Here is a 27,505-nt window from a genome sequence, read left to right on the forward strand (position 1 = left end):
AAATATTAAAATTAATATATATATATATATATATATATATATATATATATATATATATATATATATATATATATATATATATTAATTTTAATACTTTTTAAATAAAAATATTATTTTATAGGTATTTACATTTGTTAGATTTTTGTTATTTGTTTTATTTGTTTATTTAACATATTATGCTCAATTTAATATGTTCAAAAATGTAATTTCATGTTAATCTTTTTTATTATTAACTAATGCATTTATATCTTTAAAATACAGTTATTAATTTATTTATGCTTTGTTCCAATTTGATTATATATATATATATATATATATATATATATATATATATATATATATATATATATATATATATATATATATATATATATATATATTGTATAGTTATTGTATAATGTTGGTTTGTTCTGTAGACTATAGAAAAAAATATATAGCTTAAAAGGGTTAATAATTCTGACCTAAATATGGTTTAAAAAAATTAAAAACTGCTTTTATTCTTGCCAAAATAAAACAAATAAGACTTTCTCCAGAAGACATACTGTGAAAATGTCCTTGCTCTGTTAAACATTATTTATGTTTAACTGTATGTCAAACATACAGTTGAAGAGTTATTAGCCCCCCTTTTATTTATTTTTTTATATTTCCCAAATTATGTTGAACAGAGAAAGAAAATTTTCACAGTATGTCTGATAGTATTTTATATTCTGGAGAAAGCCTTAATTGTTTTATTTCGGCTAGAATAAAAGCAGTTTTTATTTTTTTAAACACCATTTTTGGGACAATATTATTAACCCCTTTAAGCACATTTATTTTCAATAGTCCACAGAACAAACCATTGTTATACAATAACTTGCCTAATTCCCCTAACCTGCCTAGTTACCCTGATTAACCAAGTGAAGCCTTTAAATGTCACTTTAAGCTGTACAGAAGTGTCTTGAAAAAATATCTAGTCAAATATTATTTACTGTCATCATGGCAAAGATAAAATAAATCAGTTATTAGAGATGAGTTATTAAAACTTATGATTAGAAATGTGTTTCTAATCAAATCTGCTCCCCATTAAACAGAAATTAGGGAAAAATAAACAGTAGGCTTATAATTCTGACTTCAACTATATATATATGACTGCAAAAAATACAAATTTAACCTATATAAACCAATATAGTACATTCCTCATTTTATTCCAGCATTAGAAAAATGCATGATTGCAGTGAAGCTTTATCTGTAAACTACAGTATTGAGATCTTTCTCCAATCATACATCAGTTTTGCGGAGCGCTGACAGACATCTGTGAGCCCAAACAGGAGATTCACTGAGATGAGCCTGGGCTTGAGATGGCCAGCAGCATCACATGAGGCCCTTCAGTGATATTAGCGGCCCTCATGCTTCAGGAGCCCACGGGGGCCCTTAAACAGCCACACAAAAACACATTCATTCCCTGTTTCTGCTGTAGATCATGTGCAAATATTACTAAACACCAACATTAAATTCTCCGTTCAGAACGCAGCATCCCATAACGCAGTAAACTCACTTTGACCTTGCTTTTACTGCACTGTAAAAATGCAGGGTTCCACACAATTCATCCATGTTGTCCCAACACAAATTGATTAAGTTAACAACACTTTTACCAAATTTATGTGGATTAAACATAAAAAATGAGGTTGTCCCAATAAAATCTCCAGAATTGTGTTGTTTTAGCTCATTTTAAATAGGTAATTTAAACAAGCAAAAAAGTTTTTGAGTGTGTGTGACGTCTCTTTAGTTGATTGCAGCACTAATGATCATAGCATTAGATGACACAGCACTGAAAAGTGCAAACTGAAGAGAATCTGCAGCGCCGCACACCATCATGTTTCATAATTACGGCTGAATTTTGATTTATTTATTTCTTAAATGCTGTCCGGGACACTCAGGGAGTCACTAGGGAGTGGTAGGACTCACAGAAATAATTAAAAATAATTTACATTCATTCATTCACTTTCTTTTTGGCTTAGTCCCTTTATTAATATGCGGTCACCACAGCAGAATGAACCGCCAAGTTATCCAGCATGTTTTTTTACACAGCGGATGCCCTTCCAGCTGCAACCCAACACTGGGAAATAACTTGAAATTAGTTGTAAAATTATAAAATTAAAAACAGCATGTCTGATAATATTTTTCCTTCTTATTTGTTTTATTTTGGCTAGAATAAAAGCAGTTTTTATTTTTTTTTAAACCATAGATCAAAATTATTAGCCCCTTTAAGCTTTATATTTTTTCTCGATAGTCTACAGAACAAACCATCGTTATACAATAACTTGCCTAATTCCCCTAACCTGCCTAGTTACCCTAATTAACCTAGTTCAATCTTTAAAAGTCACTTTAAGCTGTATAGAAGTGTCAAATATTATTTACTGTCATAATGGTAGATAAAGATAAAATAAATCAGTTATTAGAGATGAGTTATTAAAACTATTATGATTAGAAATGTGTTGAAGAAATCTGCTCTCCGTTAAACAGAAATTGGGGGTTAACGAAATAGATTGGAATGTACCAATTGAAATTTTTTGGAGAGGTCACTAAAATTAGCGAAGGCGTCATCTCAACCCAAGCTTATCTCGTCCCCGCGGACGTTTCTGGAGACCGCGATTTACGTGGCCGGAGGTACGTAAAGGCCGCGTTTGGTTTTTTTCAAGCGAAAGCCGCGGGGCGGTGTGGCGCCGCTCCGCCCCTCCTCTTCGCGCTCGCCGGCCGACGGCTCGCCTCCGAGTGGAGGGATTTCCCGACGCAATCAGTTTGTCCGCCTAGCTCACAGCGTTGCGTCGGCGGAACGGAGGCCCCGGAGGAGGAGGAGCCGGAGCCGGCCGCAGTGGATGATGACCGGGATCGAGTCCGGGGAACGACAGGTTCCGGAAATCAGGTAAGACGAAAAACGGAATCCGGAAAATAAGGGCGAGAACGTGGCGGGATCCGAAAACGCGGTCGAAATCGAAGACGAGGGTTTTTGCTTTTTTTTTTTTGTGCTTTTTTCGATCCGGCGGCTATTCGCGCGAGAACGGCGCGGGCGCGAACGCCGCGCGCTCCCGAGAAAAAAAGAAAACGCGCACAGCGGCCTCTCGCGGATCTGCGAAAACAAAAAAACGCTCGGATACGTAACTCCCGGGACGTAAATCGCGGTCCGCAGAAACGCCCGCGGGGCTACGTTTCCACAATGAGCCCGGGTTGCGTTATCTATATAGAAGTCCCAACATTCGCTGCATTAAACATGTGCTGTATAAGTTGTCAGTTCATTCCGCTGTGGCGACCCCAAATTAATAAAAGGAATAAGCGGAAAAGAAAATGAATGAATGAATGAATGAATGAATGAGGGTCTTTCGCACACTGATGTTACCTGTGAAGAGAGACAGTTTATGTCAGCAAGATGCAGTGGTGTTTGCTGACCTCTGACAACTTGACGAATGCCCTGTGTGAGTTGATTCAGGATCTTTACACTTGGCTTTCTGTGTTTTAAAAAAAGGTGACGAAATATCTCCACAGGTTTGCCCAGTATATACATTAAACCTCCAGTGTAGGTGTTAGCTTGTGGTTTATTCTTGAAAACAGAGTCTTTCCAGAGTCTAGACGCCATCAGCGGTAATTATCTCTCACTATCCCTTAAACACTCAGCCAGATTGTATGAGCACACAGTCTCTCTTTCACACTGACACACACACAGTCAGGCCATTACCCAATTACACTTAAAGACATTACGGAGATGGGTGTGACGCTCATTTTTGCACACAATGCAACGACAGCATGACTGATAATCAAAATTAGTTTGTCATTGTTTAGCAATTTGTGTGTGTGTGTGTATGTGTGTGTGTGTGTGTGTGTGTATGTGTGTGTGTGTGTGTGTTTTTGGCTTATATTCTTGTGTGTTGTTGCCTCTGTGTCCATGAGATGTGGAGTGTTAGATGTAAAGCTTTAAATCTTCTTACTTGTAGAGCAAGGCAAAGCCCGGACATGCTCAAAGTTACACACACACACACACACACACATGGGCGATTACGCCAGACACTCTCATTCACATTAAAAGGATAGTTCACCCCTTCCAGAACAATTCAATAACTCATCATTTACTCATATTCAACCCACACAGGTACATTTATGTAACCCAGCTCTGCCCCACACAAATCAGCTTTTGCTTGGCCCGCATGGCACAGTGTATTACCTTTCAGACATATCTGGCCCTGATCAGGCCCAGTTATTGGATATTAACTTGGCCCAGATGTTGCCCATGTTTGGCTATTGTCTGGAAGCCAGACTTGGGCTGTGTCCGAAATCATCTACTACTCAGTAGGAACTGCATGTGAATTTAAATGTACTACTCAGCCATTATATGAGTGCGTTCTAAACCAGAGATGCCCAAAGGAGGGCCTGCGGGTCAAAGTTGGCCCATTAGGTGGCGCATTTCCACTGTCAGGCAAAACTTGTCATAAATCTGTCATAAACATGATCGTCATGTAGTCATTACAAACATGTCATAAATTTTACAACCGCGTCAATAATATTTTGTTGACCTCATCTACTGTGCTCCAACCTGAGTTTTTTATTAAATGTCATTCAATATTAATGACAGGGCGATGCGGTGGCGCAGTAGGTAGTGCTGTCACCTCATAGCAAGAAGGTCGCTGGTTCGAGCCTGGGCTGGGTCAGTTGGCATTCATGAGTGGAGTTTGCATGTTCTCTCCGTGGGTTTCCTCTGGGTGCTCCAGTTTCCCCTACAGTCCAAAGACATGCAGTACAACTGAATCTGGTAGGCTAAGCTGTCCGTAGTGTATGAGTGTGTGTGGATGTTTGCCAGAGAGGGGTTGCAGCTGAAAGGGCATCCACTGCGTAAAACATGCTGGATAAGTTGGCGGTTCATTCCGCTGTGGCGACCACGGATTAATAAAGAGACCAAGCCGAAAAGAAAATGAATGAATGAATAAATATTAAAGACACTATTAAAAATAATTTGACAGAGTAATGACACTTTTAATGAGGTGTTTTAATGATAAATAGAGTTTGTTCCACTGAAAACGTGATCAGGAAATTATTCATGACATAATTATAATGCCAATCGTGTTTATGACAGATTTATGACGAGTTTTGTAGTCTTGGTAATGTCAAGCTGACATGACAAAGAAGAAAACTGTTTGTGATGTATTTGTTTCAGTGTTGGCAATTTAGCGACTTTGTCACTATATTTAGCGACTTTTCAGACCCTTCTAGTGACAAAATTTCAAAAAAGCGACTAGCAACCATGGGTGTAAATCCCGGGGGGGACTGGGGGGACATGTCCCCTCCCATCCGAGGGTTGTCCCCCCCTCCAAAAAAATAATAAAATAAAATAAAAACTCTTAATTGTGAAAAATAAATGTATATATAGCTAAAATATTTGTCTAAGTAGAAAGAAAACCGCATTTATCATTTAAAATGCATTTAGAAATTGAGTTCCCCCTCCCCTACCTCAGAGTGGTTCGGTCCACTAAATGATTTCCCTCATTCGGCTACTCACACACATACACGTCAGGTGTGTGGCTGGAGCTGCGGATTTTATTCACCTTAAATAAAGCGATTCTCCTCGATGTAGTTAATACAGACTCGTTCATAAATTAGTTGAGGTTAAAAATTGCTTTTTACCCATGTAATTATCCATGAATCTTCTGTATTAGCCATTAAAATTACTTATCTAGTTAACGTTAGCTTGTTGCTAACGCTAAAGCCGTTTCCCATGCACTGTTTCATTTGTGACGACTTGGCATAATGTTAACTTAACATTAACGACCACAATTAGCATAATATTTAGTTGTGTATTTGCTAAATGAGCACTGTGCTACACTGAGCACACTAACCCCACTGTATTTTTGTATAATCCGTTTCTGTTCTGTTTTAAGTGACTCAATTAATTTGAAATTAAAATGTTAACCTTTTTTAATTCTTTGTTTTTATTGTTGTGATTATTCTCATGATAGTTTTGCATTCTTTATGTAAAGCACTTTGAATTGCCATTGTGTATAAAATGTGCTACAGTATAAAAAAACGTGCCTGGCAGTGTCATGTATTGGATAAAATGACAGAAAAAATAGACATAAGATAATTTTTCAGTGCAGCTACTGTAAACGCCAAGTACAAAAAGTTCACATATTAAGCAATTTGGCTTTCAGAATGAGTGCTTATGAAAATACTAATGTCACAATATTAATCACAGGCGAAGGAGAAAGAGATGATTGAGGAACAGGCAGAGCAGGGTCAGTCAGATGTACAGTGTCACTGTGTCAGGTAAGGGTGTTGTGCTTTATTGAAGGGATAATGACAATTCTTTTGGGGTGAACAATTTTTTAAACGTTTTTGGAGTTGTGGCCGTTTAGCAGATTTCACTGGCTCACTGATTTACAACATGATCTGTGTTGATCATGATCTGATTTTAACGTTTTTAAAGTTAGTTATTATGAGTATGGAAAATGTCTTTCTGCTTTTATTCTGTTTCAGGAGTCAGTCAGTTGACTGTAAACAACACAACAAACAAATGCAATAAATAGTTTAGAAAAAAAAATTGCTTTGTCATTAAACCTGAGAAAAACTTTGAAAGAAACTATAATGACATAATCTCCATGCTATAATAATAATGATGATGAAACAATTTTTAACTGTGTGGACATATCTTTAATAGTACAATTCGGCTGTATAATTTGTGTCCCCTTCAAAAAAATGCTCAAAGAAATTCCCCCCCTACTGTTAAATCAGATTTACGCCCCTGCTAGCAACAACTCTAGCAACTTTTTTTGCTGTTACTGGAGATTATTTTGACTCTATCTAACTGACCGTCCCGTCTGTCCGCAGCCCATGATGAAGCAGTCTCCGTGGGGCAGCCATCAGGGCAGCGGCTGGAACTCTGGAGGCATGTCCTGGGGCAGAGACCATCGGCGCGGGGGTGGCATGGGGGTGCCAGGCTCCATCAACCAGATCTCACCCATGAAGAAGCCCTTTTCCAGTAACGTCATCGCTCCGCCCAAGTTCCCGCGCTCCGCTGGCTCCCTGGGACCCAAATCCTGGATCGAGGAGAACATGTTTCGCACCGACAACAACAGCAACACACTGCTGCCCCTGCAGGTACCTGTGAGCGTTTCCTCATCGAAGATATTCACATCCCTCATGGAAGATCATGCTAAGCTGCTTTGATGCGATCTACATTCTGACTGTGTGTGTACGTGCGTGCGTGTAAGTTTGCCTGTGAATGTGTGTTTGTGTGTGTGTAGACCTTTGTGTGTATGTGTTAGTGTGTATGTATGGGTGTTTGTGTGCATGTGTGTGTGGGTTACATTTGCATTTGTGTGTGTTTATGAGATTATACGTGTGTTTGTGTGTGCGTGAATGTGTGTGTACGAGCAAGTGTGCATGCGTTTGGGTGTATGTGCATGCACGCATATGCATATGTGTGTGCTTGAGCACATGTTTAAGTGTGTGTGTGCTCACTGCTGCTCAGGAGGGTGTTTGTAGATGTTGTAGAGCACCTGAGGACAGCAGTGACTCACAGTGAGCTCATCAGGGTGGTTTTGGTGGTTTCGTCCTGGGCGATATTTTCTTGGCACACTTTGGGTCTATTAGTATCAATTGAGCATCGTGTCAACGCCACAGCCTACCTGAGTATTGTTGCTGACCATGTCCATCCCTTTATGAGCACAGTGTCTCCATCTTCTGATGGCTACTTCCAGCAGGATAACACACCATGTCATAAAGCTCAAACATCTCAGACTGGTTTCTTGAACATGATAATAAGTTCACTGTACTCAAATGGCCTCCACATCCACCAGATCTCAATCCAATAGAGCAACTTTGGTATGTGGTGGAACGGGAGATTGGCATCATGGATGAGCAGCCGACAAATCTGCAGCAACTGTGTGATGCTATCATGTCAATATGGAGCAAAATCTCTGAGGAATATTTGCAGTAGCTTGTTGAATCTCTGCCACGAAGGGTTAAGACAGTTCTGAAGGCAAAAGGAGGTCCAACCTGGTACCAGTAAGGTGTACCTAATAAAGTGGCCGGTGAGTGTATTATGACTAGTAAAGTTGAGTTTGCTGGTCACTACAAATTAATTTGCTCCATGCTGTGTAACGTGACAGTTTTACCATGGATTATGAGAGCTGGTCAGTATAATATAAAACAGGGGTCACCAAACTTGTTTCTGGAGGGCCGGTGTCCTGCAGAGTTTAGCTCCAACCCTAATCAAACACACCTGATCAAGCTAACCAAGGTCTTACTAGGTATACTTGAAACACCCAGGCAGGTGTGTTGAGGCAAGTTGGAGCTAAACCCTGCAGGGAACCGGACCTCCAGGAACGAGATTGGTAACCCCTGATATAAAATTTTAAGGCACTAATAAGTTGCCGAATTTATTCCTAGACAAAAGTCCATTACTTGAGTTGTTATTACTACACAAACCGAGGAACAGCGGATGACGACGGCACGGTTTGATGTTTGGTCGACCAATTCCCGCCCTCACACAGAACACATTTCAGATCATCAGGACTGGGCTTCACTAGTATCTGCTGCATTGTTCATTTCTAGAAACAGGGCGCCGTTTCGGGATTCTTTAGATTCCTGTCCTCATCTCCGCGCTCACATGATCACACACACATGTCATGTGCTGAAAACAGAAACACACAGAGACAGAGGGACGAGGAAAGAGCAGGAATACAACAGTAATGACACTATAAGCTGATAATCATTCATTTTCTTTTCAGCTTAGTCCCTTTACTCATCAGGGGTCACCACTGCGGAATGAACCGCCAACTTCTCCAGCATATGTCTTGCGCATGATCTTCCAGCCGCAACCCATCACTGGGAAACATCTATGCAACTCCTCCATTCACACACACTACGGCCAGTTTAGCCTATGCAATTGAGGAAACCCGGGGAGAACATGCAAACTCCACACAGAAATGCCAACTGACTCAGCCGAGGCTCGAACCAGCGATGATCAAGATCCCATAATGCAATTGAAAAGCAGAAAAAACTGGGGAAAAATAAAAAAAAAACAATCACAAAATACTGAAAATGTCGGCCTGGCAGAAGCCGGTTCAGAGATGAGAGATGGAGGCTGCAGAGAGGGAAGGGGAGGTGATCTTCATGCTGGTTGGAGTGAATGGTTTTGATTGAATGCATGATAATGTGTGCGTTTGATCGGCCTCACGCTCTCGACTGGAGGACTGAGCTGCTTTTCAGGCTCTATTTCTGGCGGTGTTGCTGAATCTATATTTAGCAGCTCCGCTCTGTGTGTGTGTGTGTGTGTGTGTGTGTGTGTGTGTGTGTGTGTGTGTGTGTGTGTGTGTGTGTGTGTGTGTGAGCTGCGCTGTGAAGAGACTGAATGCTGAAAACAGCACAGGAATGATATAAGCTCTGTTTTTAAAAGCTGCCGTACCTGCGGGAGGCAGATGGATGTGACAGGTCAAAGCATCTGTGTGTGACACCATCAACACTCACTCCTGTGTGTGTGTGTGTGTGTGTCACCTGTCAACCCTGACGTTTTTCCCTGGATTTAGCTGTTTTTACTATTCTGTCCCGCTATTGCCCACAGTTTTAACCACAGTACTTTACTTTATTAGGGACCCAGCACCGGATCGATGTGTATGCCCAATTGGATTTGCTCCAATGCTCCGAGAGGGGTCTGGATGCAGACCTGGTGCAGTGCAATCTGGGCTTTATCCAATGCTTTTTAATGGGTTCACCTAACCCCACCCCTAACCCTACCCGTCACAGTGACGTCGCTCGCTCCATTTGAGTGAATTGCGTCTGACATTGCATCGCTGAGTGATGCAATCTCAGCTTGCATCATAAAGGCTGCATCCAGATAGTATTGCCATTTCCTCTTCTTCTTCTCCAGAGTAAATCGTGATTTTGAGGGTCTAAACAGTCCTGAAAACTCATGAAACTTTGCACAAGCCCCAGAAGTAGCGAAAAATGTACGTTTGTTATAGGTTTTCGGCAATAGACGTGGCAAAATGATAAAATGTCAACTCTGAGCAGAAAAAGCATGTTAATTCATGATTAGCGCATGCATTAACTCATCATTAGTCCCTAATAATGTAATGTTTAATTTACATATTAACACAACATTATGCACATACTATTACCATGAATGCTTTCCCCTTGTATTCCATACCCAAAGTTTATTAAAACCCACAAGTGTGTATCAAAAGCAATGACTTTGGAAAGGTCAAATGTAGATGCATTGGTTTCCAGCATGTCAGGAGTGTTTTGTGTGTGTTTTCCATTAGAGTGAGAGTAAAGCTGGACTGAAAGTGGATGATGGGACAGCAGTAATCTGGTATTATCCGGCCACAGAGCAGCTGCTGCTGGTTAATGCATGCGTGCTTGATGGAGATTCACACTTCAGATGGCGGCATCATGATAGACATGATCTAAAAACGTTAGCGGCAATTTAAAACTGGCTTATACTCACCGGCCACTTCATTACTAGTACCGGTTTAATAGACCCCCTTTTGCTTTCAGAACTGCCTTAGTCCTTCATGGCAGAGATTCAACAAGGTACTAGAAATATTCCTCAGAGAACCAGTCTGGCCATTCTCCTCTGACCTCTGGCATCAACAAGGCATTTGCTCCCACAGAACTGCCGCTCACTAAATATTTTCTCTGTAAACCCTAGAGATGGTTGTGCGTGAAAATCCTAGCAGCTTTCTGAAATACTCAGATCTGCCCGTCTGGCATCAACAACCATGCCATGTTCAAAGTCACTTAAATCACCTTTCTTCCCCATTCTGATGCTCAGTTCGAACTGCAGCAGATCGTCTTGACCTTGTCTACATGCCAAAGTGCATTGAGTTGCTCCCTTGTGATTGGCTGATTAGAAATTTGCATTAACGAGCAGTTGGAGAGGTGTACCTAATAAAGTGGCCGCTGAGTGTAAATTTGGAGAGTACAATAAGTGAGGTCAAATGAGGTTCCCAGTACTTACTTCATGGCTACGTGTGTGTAAGTTTGCGCATGAGTGTTTGTGTGTGTGTTTGTGCATGTGAGTGGGTGTACGTTTGTACATTTGTGTATGTGTGTGTGTTGGTGGTGAATGTGGGGTGTGTTTCCCCTGATGAGCGCACACACAGATCTAGTAACGGATGTCTGTGTGTATGTCCACATTGCTCCTGGTAGTAATGCGGCAGATATGTGTGGCATGTTGTTGGGCAGGTGTTGTGATGGGCAGACGGGATGCCCCATTAAGCATCCGCGGGAGGGGCGAGGGATATTCTCGTAGCGCGGATGAACAACAAAAACAAACGTCACTCACACTCTTCACACAGTTTCATTCAGACTAAACCAGCCGTGAAGCAATGCTAGTTTGGCTGAACTTCCTGTCCAAAACTCACTAAACACAACAAACCTGCCGGGTTAATTCCACTCGGGACAGTTTCTCCAAACAACATTCCAGAGCCTTTGGATTGAGAGCCTGACCCAGAATTCAGCCTGACACAGTTTTCCAGGGATTCAGAGGCGACACAAACACACACTATTCCTGCTCCGAGCAGCTGGCCTGAAACATGCCTGTCTGGAGCTCCAATAGTAGAGCGAACCCAGCACTAACCAGCGGATGACTGCGACTTAAAATTGCGCTATTTACTGATGTTTTCTTGTTAAACTAAATATAAGTGAAGTGAAATTTATAAACAAATTTCGAGAGGATCACGTGCTTATGATTGTTCACAGCTGTTCCAACTTTAGCTAACGACTGATTATCCTATCAGACGATCCTTAACTCACTATAAATAACCAGACTTTTCTCATCTCAATATCTTCGTCTTGAAGAAACGCCCCCACCCAACCCTACTTTCCCTCCTTTCAAACGGGCGTCACGGTGGCCAGCGATTAGCGCTGTTGCCTCACAGCAAGAATGCCCCTGGTTTAATTCCTTTCCAAACCAGACGGCATTTCTGTGCTGAGTTTGCTCGTTCTCCCCGTGGTCGCCCGGGTTTTCCCTGAGTCCTCCGTTCAAAAACAAGCACTCTAAACAATTAATCCAAATACTTTAGCTAAACTCTGAGTACACCTTTCAGCATCCATATCTGACACTTAGCTACAACAAGCAAGAGGGGGAGTCATCGAGATCTACCTGAGCTCAAACTCCCCTCTCGCCTTGCAACGGGAGGGAGCCCAGGGCTCGAGGATCTTATAAGCTCAGGGCTCTCTCCCGGGACAGCACGCCAAACTGGCTTTATTATCAATCATCAGCTAAGTGTGATCTACATTATCAATGCTGTATAAGGACCTTATGAAACTGAAAATAGTCACATCAATCTTTCACTGAAAGTTGTCAGCGGCTGAACAACACTTCTGTGTATATAACCCATTCATAACAACACAATCTACATCATCTCTGGTGACTAAAATAGTTTTAAAGCATAACACTACCTGTCTAACAGGAATTGTTCAGTTATGGTGTCGTCCTTCCTCCAGCGTGTAAAACTCACTCCAATATTGCTTCAGGATTTTAAAGGTTTGATGCAGCATTTTATTTTACCACTGTGATTGTCTCGTGTGCACGTAAACATGCGGTGCACATTAGGCATGGGCCAGTATAAGATTCTGATGGTATAATCACCTTGGATAGAAATATCTTAGTTTTCCGATTTTGCAGTATTGTGATTACTGCTCTATTCAATTCAATTTTTCAATTCACCTTTATTTCTATAGTGCTTTTACAATGTAGATTGTGCCAAAGCAGCTTTACATAGAAGATTGTAGTAAATTAAAACAGTGTAGTTCAGTTTTCAGAGTTTAAGTTCAGTTCAGCTCAGTTCAGTGTGGTTTAGTAATCACTACTGAGAGTCCAAACACTGAAGAGCAAATCCATCGATGTGCAGCTCTACAGATCCCGAACCAGGCTCAGTTGGGCACGACCATTTCTGCTATGGCTAAACGTCTTGTGCAGAGCTGCAGTCTAGACGCTGGAGAAGCTGGACGTCAGCAAGACTCGTCTGTCCCCAGAGCGTCACAGGAATCAGTCTCATGCTCTCTACTCATCCACGACCACCACAGCAGCTGCTCAGGATACGGCCTGGTCCAAGATTATGGAAACCTAGGGATCATCTCATCGCTGGTCTTGGATCGAATCAGTGGCGCCGCATAGTCTGAGGGCCCCGGGATGAGTATCCCCAGGTGTAAATAGAGAATAAAGAGAATAATTAGCGTAGCTGCTGTTCATAGTGTGTATAAACCAGATGCAAAAACGTGCGTGGAGCACATTTATGTATCGTACCGCTAAGTGATACACTGAGTGTATGCTTTGCTAAAAAGAGTTTAGATAAAGGTTTTTAATCTAGTTTTGAATTGAGAGTGTGTCTGAGCCTCAGACATTATCAGATAGGCTATTCCAAAGTTTAGGAGCCATAAATAAGAAGGCTCGACCTCCTTTAGTTGACTTTGCTATTCTAGGCACTACCTGAGTTTTGAGATCTTAAAGAGCGGGCTGGATTGTCGCGAGACAGAAGGTTGGTTAGATAATCAGGAGCTTGATTATTTAAAGCGTTATAGGTAAGAAACAGTATTTTAAATTCAATACGAAGCTTAACAGGCAGCCAGTGTAAGGAGGATAAAATTGGGGTGATATGATCATATTTTCTAGACCTGGTAAGAACTCTGGCAGCTGCATTTTGTACTAGCTGAAGTTTGTTAATAGAGGATGCTGGGCAGCCAGCAAACAGAGCATTACAGTAATTCAGCCTAGAAGTCATAAAAGCTTTTATGCATCTGAAATGGATAGCATACTTCGTAACTTAGCGATATTTCTCAGATGAAAGAAGGCTTTTTTTTGACATGAGATATATGATTTTTAAAAGTTAAATTGCTGTCTAATATGACACCCAGATCTTTTATAGTAGATCATATTTTCTAAAATATATTCTTTTTATTCAGGAAAAAATATATATAAATTTCCCTTTTTACCGTATATTTTATTTTAAGAAACATTTAAATTATTTTGGAACAGTAAACATGTCAGGCTAAATTAATTATTATTTCTGCTGTCTTTGTTGGTTTAAAAAACGTTTTGTTTTTGCAATTTAAGAAGGCATCTTTGGATATCTTATCTGCTGGAGATACTGTTGTCCTAAAAATAGAATTAAAATATTAAAATGTAAATAAAATATAAATAATAAAAAAAATATACAAATACCTTAGAAACGGTATTGTAGAAAATTTTGACTTTTTAAAACCTTGAATTTTTGTTATAGACCATTTTGAGGGATGTAAACAAAAACAATGGTCCTCACGTTTTTCCTGTTTTACATTTTTAATTTCTATTTCTTCTGAGAATAATATTGATACATATTGATAAATAATGGTATGGCTGCTGTTTTAACATGAAGCTATGATTGAATTGCCTGTTGCTACAGTTTGATAACAAGCAGGAAATGTTCATGGGCCAATGATATGAACACATTGAAATGGTCTATACCTTGAAAATGGTTATTGTCCCATGCCTAGCGCACATTCAAACATCTACGTGAACAGAGGTGTGCAGATGTACAAATCTACATATGTTGAAAGAGGTTGGGCTACTTATCAGAATTATGGGAAATGTCGGCCTGACAATATTTAATTAGATGAAAATTGTTCAGTCTTTACGCCTTTCACAGAATATAAAACTACAGATAAACACAGATAATCTACAGATTTAGATCATTTACTTTAATCAGTACTACTAAAATGCACCTTTAAATGCACATTTAAAAGACAAAAAAAAAGTGTACCCAATGCACAGAAGAGTTTGCTTTCTTCACGGTAATCCCATAATTCCCACGCAAACGACCTGCTTCATGCTGACGTGTTGCTCTCTGCTTTTCAGGATCGCTCCAGGATGTACGACAGCTTGAACATGCACTCACTGGAAAGCTCCCTGATTGACATCATGAGAGCAGAGCAGGACCCGCTGAAGGGTGAGGTCACCTCTTGTACAATAAGTGGATATGCTGTATATCTACACAGTTGAAGTCAGAATTATTCACACTGCTGTGAATGTTTTTCCTTTTCCAAATGATTTTTAACAGATTCAGTAATTTTTCAGTGTTTCCTATAATATTTATTTCTTCTGGAGAAAGTTTTATTTGTTATATCTCTGCAGTCACTATAATAGACGACGCTCACATTTGCATTGCGAGCCCTGAACGCACAGAAAATACATGTGAAGTTATCAAAACATTAAACTTGCCTCTTGTATATTCTACACATGAACGAGAAAAGAGCAGCGAGAAGAACTCATGAAGAGATTCTCGTTTTAATTGATGGATACAATTGACCCTTCGCTAAGCCACACCCAAAAACCGCCACCCACCAATCGTGGCTTAGCTACCATAGCTACGCGCAGGGGCTCTGTCAAGCTTGCGAGCGTGGGGAAAAAACCTAAGCGTTGTGCATATGGATTGTGTACAGTGGCGTAGCGCAAAATGCGGAGCCCCCCCTGCAGGGATCACTGACAGGGCCCCCTGATGAAGGAAGACAACACGGGGAAGCAATCACAATTAGAGGAGCGGGGAAGGGAGGCGGGGTGGAGCGACAACGCGGGGAAGCCTTCACAAACTGAGGAGCAATCACAAACCAAAAGCGGCGAGAGCGTCAAAGTAGCCAGTAGTCATTCATTTTCTATGAGAATCGGCGGCGAGAAACAGAGCAACGCATCTTCTCCAGTGTGAGCGTTGAGGAGAGTTGAAATCAAGTTAACTTTATAGTATGAGCTATGTCGCGGTTCGGCAGGAAGCAGTCAGAATGAAGTAGTCCATCGCTTGAGAGGTGTTCAGACAACACAGACCTGTGAACTTTGGTTCCGACCACAGTTGTTCCCAAGAGTTTGATTATTGCGGTTGCCGGATTTACAATTGTTGAAAATCGTGACGACGCGAGGCCCCCTAATCATGCCCTGCAGGCCCGTCCGCTACGCCACTGATTGTGTAAATCTGATACCCGGTATCCTTTAAGTTTTGACGGGGTGGTGGAATGTTTCCCCTTTTCAAAACTTAAAACCCATGAGGAGAAACGCCAACGTATATCAAGCTCTGTGAGGGGTGCTAAAGGAGCGGAGTTAAGTTGGTTTTGTTTGACAAATTCAGTAATAGACTGCAATAACTCACACACTTCTTACCCTAAACGGATCTAAACTGTATTCCCTACAAATATACAAAGCAGGTTCTGTTTCCCATCGGTCTTTTTCTTCTTTTCCGCTCGATAATATGAGCACTGCTTTGTTTAAGCCCTCGCCATAGTAGTCATACTAATAGCAGTCATATCTCCATCTGTTTCAAGCTACGACTATTTGAAACGACAAATCATCAGAACACAACCGAGATGTGATCACAATCTGTGATCAATATACTTCACCCGCAGCTGTTTTTCAGTCATTCGCTCATGGCCATGTCAGAGCTACAATTCACTGATGTTTTCGGTGGTCTTTTGGAGATTTAGTCATTGCTGACGATGTTATACCGGGTTAGTGTCTTCTTTTATATGTGGTGTCTGATTAATATTTGCTGGTAGGGAAAATCTATTTGTTTGCTTCTGCTCTTTATACTTTGATTTGCATTTCAGTGTGTTTATTTCTTTCACTTAACTGCGAACTAGAATAGAAACTGTCTGGGGCGCCCCCACGGCCACCCCTGGGTAAACGCCGGCCACTCTTGTGGCCACCCCAATATGCTTTTGCTATTATTAATTTAAATGTACTTATGTAAATTCCCAGGCGAGGCAGTGGCGCAGTAGGTAGTGCTGTTGCCTCACAGCAAGAAGGTCGCTGGGTCGCTGGTTTGAGCCTCGGCTCAGTTGGTGTTTCTGTGTGGAGTTTGCATGTTTTCCCTGCGTTCGCGTGGGTTTCCTCCGAGTGCTCTGGTTTCCCCACAGTCCAAAGACATGCGGTACAGGTGAATTGGGTAGGCTAAATTGTCCGTATTGTATGAGTGTGTGTGTGTCAATGTGTGTGGATGTTTCCCAGAGATGGGTTTTAGCTGGATTTAGCTGGTCATTTTCCAGCCTGACCAGCTAAGACCAGGCTGGAAATGGCTGGAAACCCCTCTAAAACCAGCCTGGCCGACCAGCTAAAACCAGCCAACCAGCCTAGGCTGGATTTTTCTGTAGGGATGCCAGGCACGAAAGCTTGACAGGTGTAGCAACAGTAACTAGGGAGGGCGGGGCTTACACAAAACACTCCTGGAAAGAAAATGAAACTCTTCTTTCACAGACCGAAATAAAATGTGAGATTTGGGTGGAAAGTAAGGCTGTGAGTTGAGGGAGATCATCCTTCATTATCATCCCGAACTCCTCGAGGTAAACTAATCTCTCCGTTATCTCTTCTACCATTATGGGGGAGGCTGATGTAAATATTAATTTAGTTGGAGCGGAGCGTTACGTTTAAACTAAGTTCAGTGGTGCAACACAAAAATATTCACTAATGTGTAAGTTAGAGTCCCTTTAAGTCCCAACTAGGCTTGGTTTTAACTTGCGCACTGCTGGTGCAACCGGCCCCTGGTCTCTGGTGTGGGAGGAGAGGATCAGGGTGGGTCTCTCTCTCTCTCTCTCTCTCTCTCTGTTTCTCGCTCAACCTGCTGAAGCAGATGGACCAGACACACAGGGCGGCACTCACTGCAGACACCCAGAGAGAGGGAGAGAGGAGGGTGTGGGTCTGGATATATTTACCACAGGACACACTCTGTCTCTGTGTGTGTGTGTGTGTGTGTGTGTGTGTGTGTGTGTGTGTGTGTGTGTGTGTGTGTGTGTGTGTCAGATAAAGGACAGGATTGTGAATGAGGGTCTCTGCAGTTTACGCAGGTCCTTGTTTAAAGTCAACATGAAATCCTCATTGATGCTGGTTACTTTAATCTCCATGCTGGGGTAACGCTGGATGATTACTAATGCAGTCTGAATATTGGCTCAGCTAAATGAGCCATGTGTAAGAATTCGACACCCCTGTTTATAACAGTGGTGGGCCAAACATCAGAACCACTTATTTATTTTATTTATTAAGTTTGTTATTAGTTATTCCCTGCGGTACGGTGGCTGAGAGGTGTGCATTGTGGCCTCACTGCAAGAAGGTCGCTGGTTCAAGTCCGGGTTGGGTCAGTTGGTGTTTCTGTGTGGAGTTTGCATGCTCTCCTCGTGTTGGCGTGGGTTTCCTCCGGGTGCTCCGGTTTCCCCCACAGTCCAAAGACATGCGGTACAGGTGAATTGGGTGGGCTAAATTGTCCGCCCTGCTGAATAATCCAGCTTAAACCAGCCTAGGCTGGTTGGCTGGTTTTAGCTGGTCGACCAGGCTGGTTTTAGAGGGGTTCTGGCCACTTCCAGGCTGGTTTCCAGCCTGGTCTTAGCTGGTCAGGCTGGAAAATGACCAGCTAAATCCAGCTAAAACCAGCTTGACAAGCCTGGTTTAAGCTGGACATAGCTGGTTTTGGCTGGGCTCCCAGCCTGGCTAGGCTGGTCATCTCCCAGCCTGACCAGCTAAGACCAGGCTGGAAATGGCTGGAAACCAGCCTGGAAGTGGCCAAAACCCCACTAAAACCAGCCTGGTCGACCAGCTAAAACCAGCCAACCAGCCTAGGCTGGTTTAAGCTGTTTTTTTTCAGTAGGGCAGTCTGGTTTTAGAGGGGTTTTGGCCATTTCCAGGCTGGTTTCCAGCCATTTTTATCCTGGTCTTAGCTGGTCAGGCTGGAAAATGACCAGCTAAAATCAGCTAAAACCAACTTGACCAGCCTGGTTTAAGCTGGATATAACTGGTTTTGGCTGGGCTCTCAGCCTGGCTAGGCTGGTCAAGCTGGTTTTAGCTGGTCATCTCCCAGCCTAACCAGCTAAGACCAGGCTGGAAATGGCTGGAAACCAGCCTGGAAGTGGCCAAAACCCCTCTAAAACCAGCCTGGTCGACCAGCTAAAACCAGCCAACCATCTTAGGCTGGTTTAAGCTGGATTTTTCAGCAGGGTGTAGTGTATGAGTGTGTGTGGATGTTTCCCAGGGATGGGTTGCGGCTGGAAGAACATCCGCTGCGTAAAAACCTGCTGGATAGGTTGGCGGTTTATTCCGCTGTGGTGACTTCGGATTAATAAAGGGACTACGCCAAGAGAAAATGAATGAATGAATGGTCTAAATCAGTCTAATTCAACTCAATGATCTATGCTAAGCTAAGCTAAAAGTGCTTCTGTCAGACGGAGATTGGCTGAAGAATACTCAGCTGTATAACTGCTGGTGAGCTGTAAAATGAGCTTGTTTACAGATTGTTGAGCGCTCTTTAAGAGTTTAACAATTCAAAACCACTCATTTATGTTATATATCCTTGTTAGTTGTGTTGTAGCTAAGCTACCAGTGAGCTTGATGCAGTTTAGCGTTTCTAGCATGCTGTTGTGCTCTTAATTGAATGTGAGAGATGTGCTGAGCGAAACACTCCTCAGAACCTGCTTGGTAAACGATGGCTCGGGTAATGGGTCGTCACGAGTGCTAGCCCGCATCAGGGAATGTGCTGACACCAGCTGAAGCGCTGACAACAACACACTGCTGCTGAAATATTAAACACCTGGCAGAGAAGCCAGACCACTGCACAGTATTGGTTTATCCCATGAGCTGTTTTATACATGATGAAAAAGCAGAGGAGAGGAAACAGTAGCTTGAATCACTGTGGATGAACAACGAGAGCGCTGTGGAACATTCTAGTGTCTCTAGGAGCATATAATTATTATATGACAACAGATGGGTGTGTGTGTGTGTGTGTGTGTGTGTGTGTGTGTGTGTGTGTGTGTGTGTGTGTGTGCGTGTGTGTGTGTGTGTGTGTGTGTGTGTGTGTGTGTGTGTGTGTGTTAAGAGTACTTGGAAGAATTACTTGGTTGTCTGTGTACCTGGATGTTTTCTGATAAATCTAGCAGACTAGATTATGGATAAATCTGAGGACAGCATGTTCAGGCCTCATGTGTGACCGAGAATTAAAAAAGAAAGAGATATTGTTTAATACAAACAATTAAGCCCTGTAGAAAATACTTTTAGTTGGTTCTGCTTGTGTATAGATGTTTTTACATTGTACTTAAATCTGAATGTATGGAATTAGAGCTGTAATAATAATAATAATAATAATAATAATAATAATAATAATAATAATAATAATAATAATAATTCCCCTACTGGAAAAACCAGCTTAAACCAGCCTAGGCTGGTTGGCTGGTTTTAGCTGGTTGGCCATTTCTAGGCTGGTTTCCAGCCATTTCCAGCCTGGTCTTAACTGGTCAGGCTGGGAGATGACCAGCTAAAACCAGCTTGAACAGCCTAGCCAGGCTGGGAGCCCAACCAAAACCAGCTATGTCCAGCTTAAACCAGGCTGGTTAAGCTGGTTTTAGCTGGATTTAGCTGGTCATTTTCAGCCTGACCAGCTTAACCAGGCTGTAAATGGCTGGAAACCAGCCTGGAAATGGCCAAAACCATTTGATTTTTTGATGCATAATTCACACCCTGGTTAAGATACCACCAGAGATTTCCTTCAACACCTTTCCTGTTAGACAGCTAAAATTATCAAGTGGCCAAACCAGCAGCATGAGTGTAGATCACACCAAAGTAAACCCAGTGTTTACGTCTGCAACACCGCCTGGGCCTCTGGATCGTCTTAAACACCCCCCTCATGTTTCTGACATGATTGAAAGTGAATTCCTCCTTGTCTAATGTGCACATGTGGAGCGTCATGTGACAGAGCTTCAGATCATGTTTGCGTCAGTCATGTGATCGGGGTCAAACTTAAGGGTGACCTACTAACACAGCAACGCTAATTCATCTTTGCTAGCAACTTTCCCTGCAAGAGAAAAGTACTGTGTTTTAAACCCTGTTGAGATTTATTGCTGTCCGCTGACTTTTAAGCCAAAATCCTGAAGGTTATGAAATTATGGATGTAATGTTTACCACAATGAAGATGAAACTACAATACAGATATAAACATTTGTAAACAAACACGTGATCTTCTTTCTAAACACAAAAAAGAGGATATTTAAAACCGACAGCCATTGACTTCCATAGAATCTGTTGTCTTACTAAGGAAGTCAATGGTTACAGGTTTCCAACATTCTTCCAAATATCTTTTTTTTTTGTGTTCACAGAAGAAAGAAACTCAAAGTGGTTTGCGTAAATGATGACAGATTTGACATTTTGGAGTGAACTGTCCCTTTAAATGCTTGCACACTGGAAAGCCAGAAGGAGTTTGATTGTGTTTTAATTATTTATTGGCTAAAAATATGATACTTTTTAAAAGTGATTGCAATGATTTAGCTTTCTGTGACTTTATTGTTATAGCTGTGATGTGGATTTTACTTCTCACCGTGCTGAAAAATCCAGCTTAAACCAACCTAGGATGGTTGGCTGGTAGCGGGTCGACCATTCTGGTTTTAGAGGGATTTTGGCCACTTCCAGGCTGGTTTCCAGTCATTTCTGGTCTTAGCTGGTCAGGCTGGAAAATGACCAGCTAAAACCATCTAAAACCAGTTTGACCATCCTGGTTTATACTGGACATAGCTTGTTTTTGCTGGGGTCCCAGCTTGGCTAGGCTGGTCAAGCTGGTTTTAGCTGGTCATCTCCCAGCCTGACCAGCTAAGACCAGGCTGGAAAGGGCTGGAAACCAGCCTGGAAGTTACCAAAACCCCTCTAAAACCAGGCTGGTCGACCAGCTAAAACCAGCCAACCTTCCTAGGCTGGTTTAAGCTGGATTTTTCTTCTCTGCAGAGATCTAGAAAGACTATTAAAAGGTTAGTTCACACAAAAACAAAAATTATGCCATCATTTACTCATTCTTGAGGCATACTATAGGTTTATATGATTTTTTCTGTCTTTCTAATTTAGTCAGAGGTATTTTAAAATATATCTGGGGCTTTTGCAGCTCTGCAATAGCAATGTTGGCTGATTTTAATCAACAGTCCAAAAGCGCATCTACTTATAATAAAAAGTTCCTCACGTAACCTCAAGGGGTGAATTAATGTCTCCTTTAGTGAATATTTGCGTTTTTATATGATAAATAATTTATTTTTAAGCCTTTACTAACCATTTTGTGTAACATCCTGTCATCTGTCATAATCTTCTTTGTGCATTAGCGCCATCAGCTGGACAGGAGTGTGTTTTGTTTGTCTCTCTTCATAAAACTAACCCTCTAAACTACTGTCATAAATGCATCTATCTTGAGTTGTGTGAATGATGCTTTAACAGCTGATTGTTAGCATCAAATTAGCAGGTAAAATACTCTTTTTCATTGGGTGCTTACTCTGATTGTGTGTTGTTTAGCATGTTGCTAAGCTAATGATATGTTGGTCACTGTTCAATAATGTAGCATTTGTTTGCTAGCATGAACAAACAATGGATAGCGCATTAAATACACTATTTATTTAACATTAGTTATAAATGACTGAATAAAGTTGTTATCTCATGTTAAATCACAGTATATTAACTATGCATTTGGATTTTAATAATACTTTAGTAAATGTTAAACTATGATTAATACATGCTTTACAGTATTGTTCATTCTTAGTTCATGTTAGTAAAAACATGAAACTTTACTGTAAAGTGTCCAAAAATACAAAAGTTGGCAACACTTTAGTTTAACTAACAATTCACATCATTAATTAGACGCGTATTACCTGCCTATTATTACGATTATAACTGTTCCCTGCTGAAAAATCCAGCTTAAACCAGCCTAGGCTGGTTTTAGCTGATTGACAAGCATGGTTTTAGAGGGGTTTTGGCCATTTCCAGGGTGGTTTCCAGCCTGGTCTTAGCTGGTCAGGCTGGAAAATGACCAGCTAAATTCAGTTAAAACCAGCTTGACCAGCCTGGTTTAAGCTGAACATAGCTGGTTTTGGTTGGACTCCCAGCCTGAATGGCTGGAAACCAGCCTGGAAATGGCCAAAACTCCTCTAAAACCAGCCTGGTTGACCAGCTAAAACCAGCCAACCAGCCTAGGCTGGTTTAAGCTGTTTTTTTCAGTAGGGTTTACTAGTGCTTATGAGGTATGATCTTATTTTACAGCCCTAATCTAACCCAACTACTACCTTACTAACTATTAATAAGCAGTGAGTGGTCTAAAAGATGCTTATTGATTTGTTAATTTTGTGAATTGTACATTTAAGTAAAGTTGTTTGCTGTTATTTTCTCTCTGAGCTCATTCTGGTTTTGCTTGCGTTAGGTGTCTAAAGATGCTCCCTACACAGGCTGCTCTGTAGGTTTGTGGCTGTAAGTTTGATCCTGCTCTCTATCTCTCTCTCTCTGTTTCTTCTCTCATGTTCAGGCCATGTGGGATGCCCACACCCAGGCGCTGACGGCCTACTCATGCTCAATGGTAAATATGGCAGTCAGCTTCAGTTTTGTGCCTTCGTTCTGTCTGTAATATGATCACATTAGCAGAGGCCATCTTGAGAAATGTCCAGCTAATGTGGGCTCGAGAGCATAGGTTTGATTATGCTGGTCTTAGCTGCAAACTCCCAGTTTAAATGAGTGATTTGTTGAATCCTTAAAAGAATTTGTTGAGAATCTTTCCAGGTTTGTTCTTTAAATTATTATTATTATTTGATTATTTGATTATATATTCATTGTATAATACATTTTTTATTCATTAATTTTCCTTCGGCTTAGTCCCTGATTTATCAGGGATAGCCACAGTGGAATGAACTGTCAACTATTCCAGCATGTGTTTTACACAGTACATGCCCTTCCAGCGCCGTTCGCGCCCGCACTGTTCTCGCATGAAAAGCCGCTGGAGGCCGCTGTGGAGCGACCCTCCGTCCGACTGGCTGGTTGAACAACCAAACAATCGACCAGGTGGCCGGCCGATCGGCCAACCTGGCCGCCCTCCTCCTCCTTCCCTAAACCCAAGCGACGGTTTGCAAAAGCCGTCCAGAATAAAAAAGCAAAAGTCCTCGTATTTGATTTCGATAGCGTTTTCGGATCCTGCCGCGATCTCGCCCTTACTTTTTGGATTCTGTTTTTCATCTTACCTGATTTCTGGAACCGCTCTTCCCCGGACCGATCCCGGTCGTCCCGGCGGCCGGCTCCTCTTTCTCTGGGCCTAAGCTTCCGCCGACGTAACGCTGCGAGCTAAGCGGACAAACTGGTTGCATTGGGAAAGCCCTCCACCTGGAGGTCAGCCGTCGGCCGGCAAGCGCGAAAAGGAGGAGCGGAGCGGTACCACACCGCCCCGCATCGTTCGCTCGAGAAAAACTAAACGTGGCCTTACATACCTCCAGCCACGTAAATCCAGAAACGTCCGTGGGGCTACGTTTCCAGAATAAGCTTGGGTTGGTTTGATTAGAGTTGGAGCTAAAATCTGGAGGACACCGGCCCTCCAGGAACATGTTTGGTGACCTCTGGTTTAGACAGTAGGGCTTCATCTGTTTTTAGCCCGTGTGACTGAGCTCTTCTTGTTGTGTTTGGCTGTATTGAGATCAGCATTGCTCAGTTTAGGTCACAGTCTCTAAAGCTGCGCAGGATTGTGCTTTTGCTCTCTTGCGATGGCGTATTTCTGCAACAGCTGTTGCTTTCTTTTTTTGGATAATGGGATCATCTTAGATTATACTCTAAAAATAACTGTCATTTTAGCAGAAAGACTTCATTTCGCTTGCTGAGGCCAGCATCGGTAATGCCAGCCTGATCCCACGAGGAAACAAACTATTTTACATTTAGTCAGTTTAGTGGCTAATTCATATGAATTTGTACGAGTTCAGTCGTATGAAAATGTCTGATTTTAAAACTGAGGCATGGCACACAACCCCGCCACCCTAAACCCTACCATCACCGGGGGATGAGCAAATTGATCGAGTCATATTTAGAGAAAAGTTACACATTTCAGGAATGATCTAAGAATTTGTGTCCCCAATCTGTTAAGGGAGGCGATGTATAAAGGCTGATTTATACTTCTGCGTCAAACGTCGGCGTATGCTATGGTGCTGTCGGCGTCGCTGACGTGCACCTCTCAAAAATTGTAACTACACGTCGCAATGACGCGTAGCGCAAGCTCTGTAATTGGTCGGCTTGGTAGTGCTGACGAGTCTGGGCGGGGCCGAGAGCCGCGCGAATGGCGCGAGCTGGACGCCAGCCCAATGGAGCGATTGTTTACAAGTGTGGAGTCCCGTGAAGGAGCTCCTGATGGAAAGTTTTGTTCTGTGTTTACTTCATAGTTTAAGTTGTTGCTCTTCCGCCGGTTCCTTCCTCAAAAGGAGCGAGTTTGAGCCACTTGTACTTCCAGGAAGTGTTCAGGAAAAGCAAAACAGCAGCGAAGAAACTCGACACAGAGGAACATTTACACCTCACTGCCCACTAGCGTTTCGAAAGTGTTAATACAGACCAACAGAGACAGCGCGCAGAAGTATAAATGCACAGCTACGCGCGTTACCTGCGCCATGAGTTACGCCGGTCACTTGACGCAGAAGTATAAACCAGGCTTTATAGTCCACAAGGGTCTGATTTATCAGATGTGTGTAGAAACTTTCCTGAAAGTGAACGTATGGCAGAATAAATTCGACTTTATTTATTATTGATTATGGCTTATATGATGATTTAAAGCGTTTTAAATCAGTCAATATTGAAGTTAAATATGTTTATTTAGAGTTTACATACAGGAGCTCACATTCTCGCATTAAGTTTTGTAAATCGTTGTTTGCATGGGAATAATAATATTCATTCATTCATTCATACAGTTTTTTTTCAGCTTAGTTTCTTTATTAATATGGGGTCGCCACAGCGGAATGAACCGCCAACCTATCCAGCATATGTTTTACGCAGCGGATGCCCTTCCAATGGCAACGCATCACTGGGAAACATCCATACACACTCATCCACACACACACACACACACACTCTCATACACTACGGGCAATTTAGCTTACTCACTTCCCCTGTAGCACATGTATTTGGACTTGTGCCAAGACGGCACCTGACTAAAGTCTTGTCGGCTATACAAAATTTAGGAACAACAAATAATAACGTGACTTCTAGTTGATCATTTGGTATCAGAAGTGGCTTATATGAAAGGCAAAGGCCTCTAGATTACACTTATTTGACCAAATTAAAGTATGATCATGCCTTGATGTTGAATGATTTAATTAGGACATTAAGGTCTGACTCTGCTTAGACAAAAATCTTCTGTAGTGAATGTTTCGTGACTGTATTTACACAATCATGACGTTCGGCCTGGAGCCGCGTGTTTCACAGTGTTCTGTGTTGTTTTTATTCACATGCAGCCAGGAGCTATGGCAGACGACGAGGTAAAATACGGATCTTTGAGCTCTCTGTGTTCGCATGGTCACATTCTGTGTGTTTGTGTACTGTGTATATGTGTGCAAGCTGCTCTTTGGGTATTCATTGACCATTAGCAAGCCCTTCAGTTAAACAACTGTGCTCCACTTTTGTGCTGCCTGTCAGGGTTTATTCTGCGATAACAACCTCCTGAATGTACTTTATCCCAAAATGAGCATACCTAGGAATGTTGTGACGACCAATCAGAATCAAGTATTAATAAATACTAATAAATGTAATAAATATTTAGTATAAAGAATAAAGTACAAGTAGTGGATTTGTTTTAAATTGATTTCCACAGAACGATCAATTTTAAGCATTGTATTTAACAGGGACCTATTATGCAGAAATCACTTTTATAAGGGGTTTAAACACAGTTGTGTGTCAGCAGTGTGTAAATATAACCAGCTGATAATGGTCAAAATTCATTTATTCTACCTTTTATTATCAGACTTGATGAAAACAGTCTGCAGAAACACTTTGATTGACATTCTCCCTTTGTATGTGTCATCAGAAGGGGAAAAGCCCCGCCCACTAGTGACCATCTCTCCCTCGTTGTTTTTGAATCTGCCACTATGCTGACACACAGGCATTTGTAGCTCCGCCCTCTTCTAAAAAAAAAAGCACAATCTCATTTGAATTTAAAGCGACATTCACCAAAACACCACAATTAGGATTAAAGCTTAAAACTTTTAAGAGTTATTAAAGACACATCTGTGTGGTAATTTGAGCTGAAACTTCACACACACACACACACACACACTCTAGGGACTATTCACTCTAGGGTTGTTCTCTGATCAGATGTGGTCTGTTTTTTCCTGCAGGACGCTCTTCACTCTTTCCCATTGATGACGGTTTACTGGATGATGGTCATGGGAATCAGGGCGTCCCGGGTGTGTTGGGCTCGCCTCACTGTTACCCGCACCAGAACGGCGAGCGCATCGAGAGGTTTTCCCGAAAAGTGTTTGTGGGCGGCCTGCCTCCCGACATTGACGAAGGTTTGTTTCTGACGCCACTTCTAGTCTTGGGATTGAAATTATGAGTGTGTCTTTAAATGTTTTTTTTTTGGTCCCACTTTATATTAAGTGGCCTTAACTAATATGTACTTACATAGGAATTAATAGTTTGCTACAAAGTACTTAATGTGTAAAAACATGTATTTACTGTGTACTACTGCTTGATTAAATACCTGTATGTAGTTACATCTGTAATTAACTT

At 41.8% G+C, this 27,505-nt stretch overlaps 1 protein-coding gene across 5 annotated transcripts in view; it reads left to right on the top strand.

Annotated features, from left to right (window-relative positions):
- The window catches only part of cpeb2 (cytoplasmic polyadenylation element binding protein 2), a 43,970-nt gene that overhangs the window by 2,714 nt on the left and 13,751 nt on the right, over window positions 1-27,505 (top strand). The window contains exons 2-6 of one of the 5 annotated variants that reach the window (XM_087306404.1): window positions 6,847-7,116; window positions 14,861-14,951; window positions 23,286-23,336; window positions 26,233-26,256; window positions 27,112-27,285. In XM_087306404.1, coding sequence (XP_087162530.1) covers window positions 6,847-7,116; window positions 14,861-14,951; window positions 23,286-23,336; window positions 26,233-26,256; window positions 27,112-27,285 — 610 coding nt within the window. Of the gene's footprint in view, window positions 1-6,846; window positions 8,176-8,327; window positions 9,056-14,860; window positions 14,952-23,285; window positions 23,337-26,232; window positions 26,257-27,111; window positions 27,286-27,505 lie in introns of those variants that run through there. The other 4 variants (XM_087306405.1, XM_087306406.1, XM_087306407.1 and 1 more) reach the window with 4 other exon arrangements.

Source organism: Danio rerio, chromosome 23, assembly GCF_052040795.2.
Source record: "Danio rerio strain M-AB ecotype USA chromosome 23, GRCz13ab, whole genome shotgun sequence".
Lineage (NCBI taxonomy): Eukaryota > Metazoa > Chordata > Actinopteri > Cypriniformes > Danionidae > Danio > Danio rerio.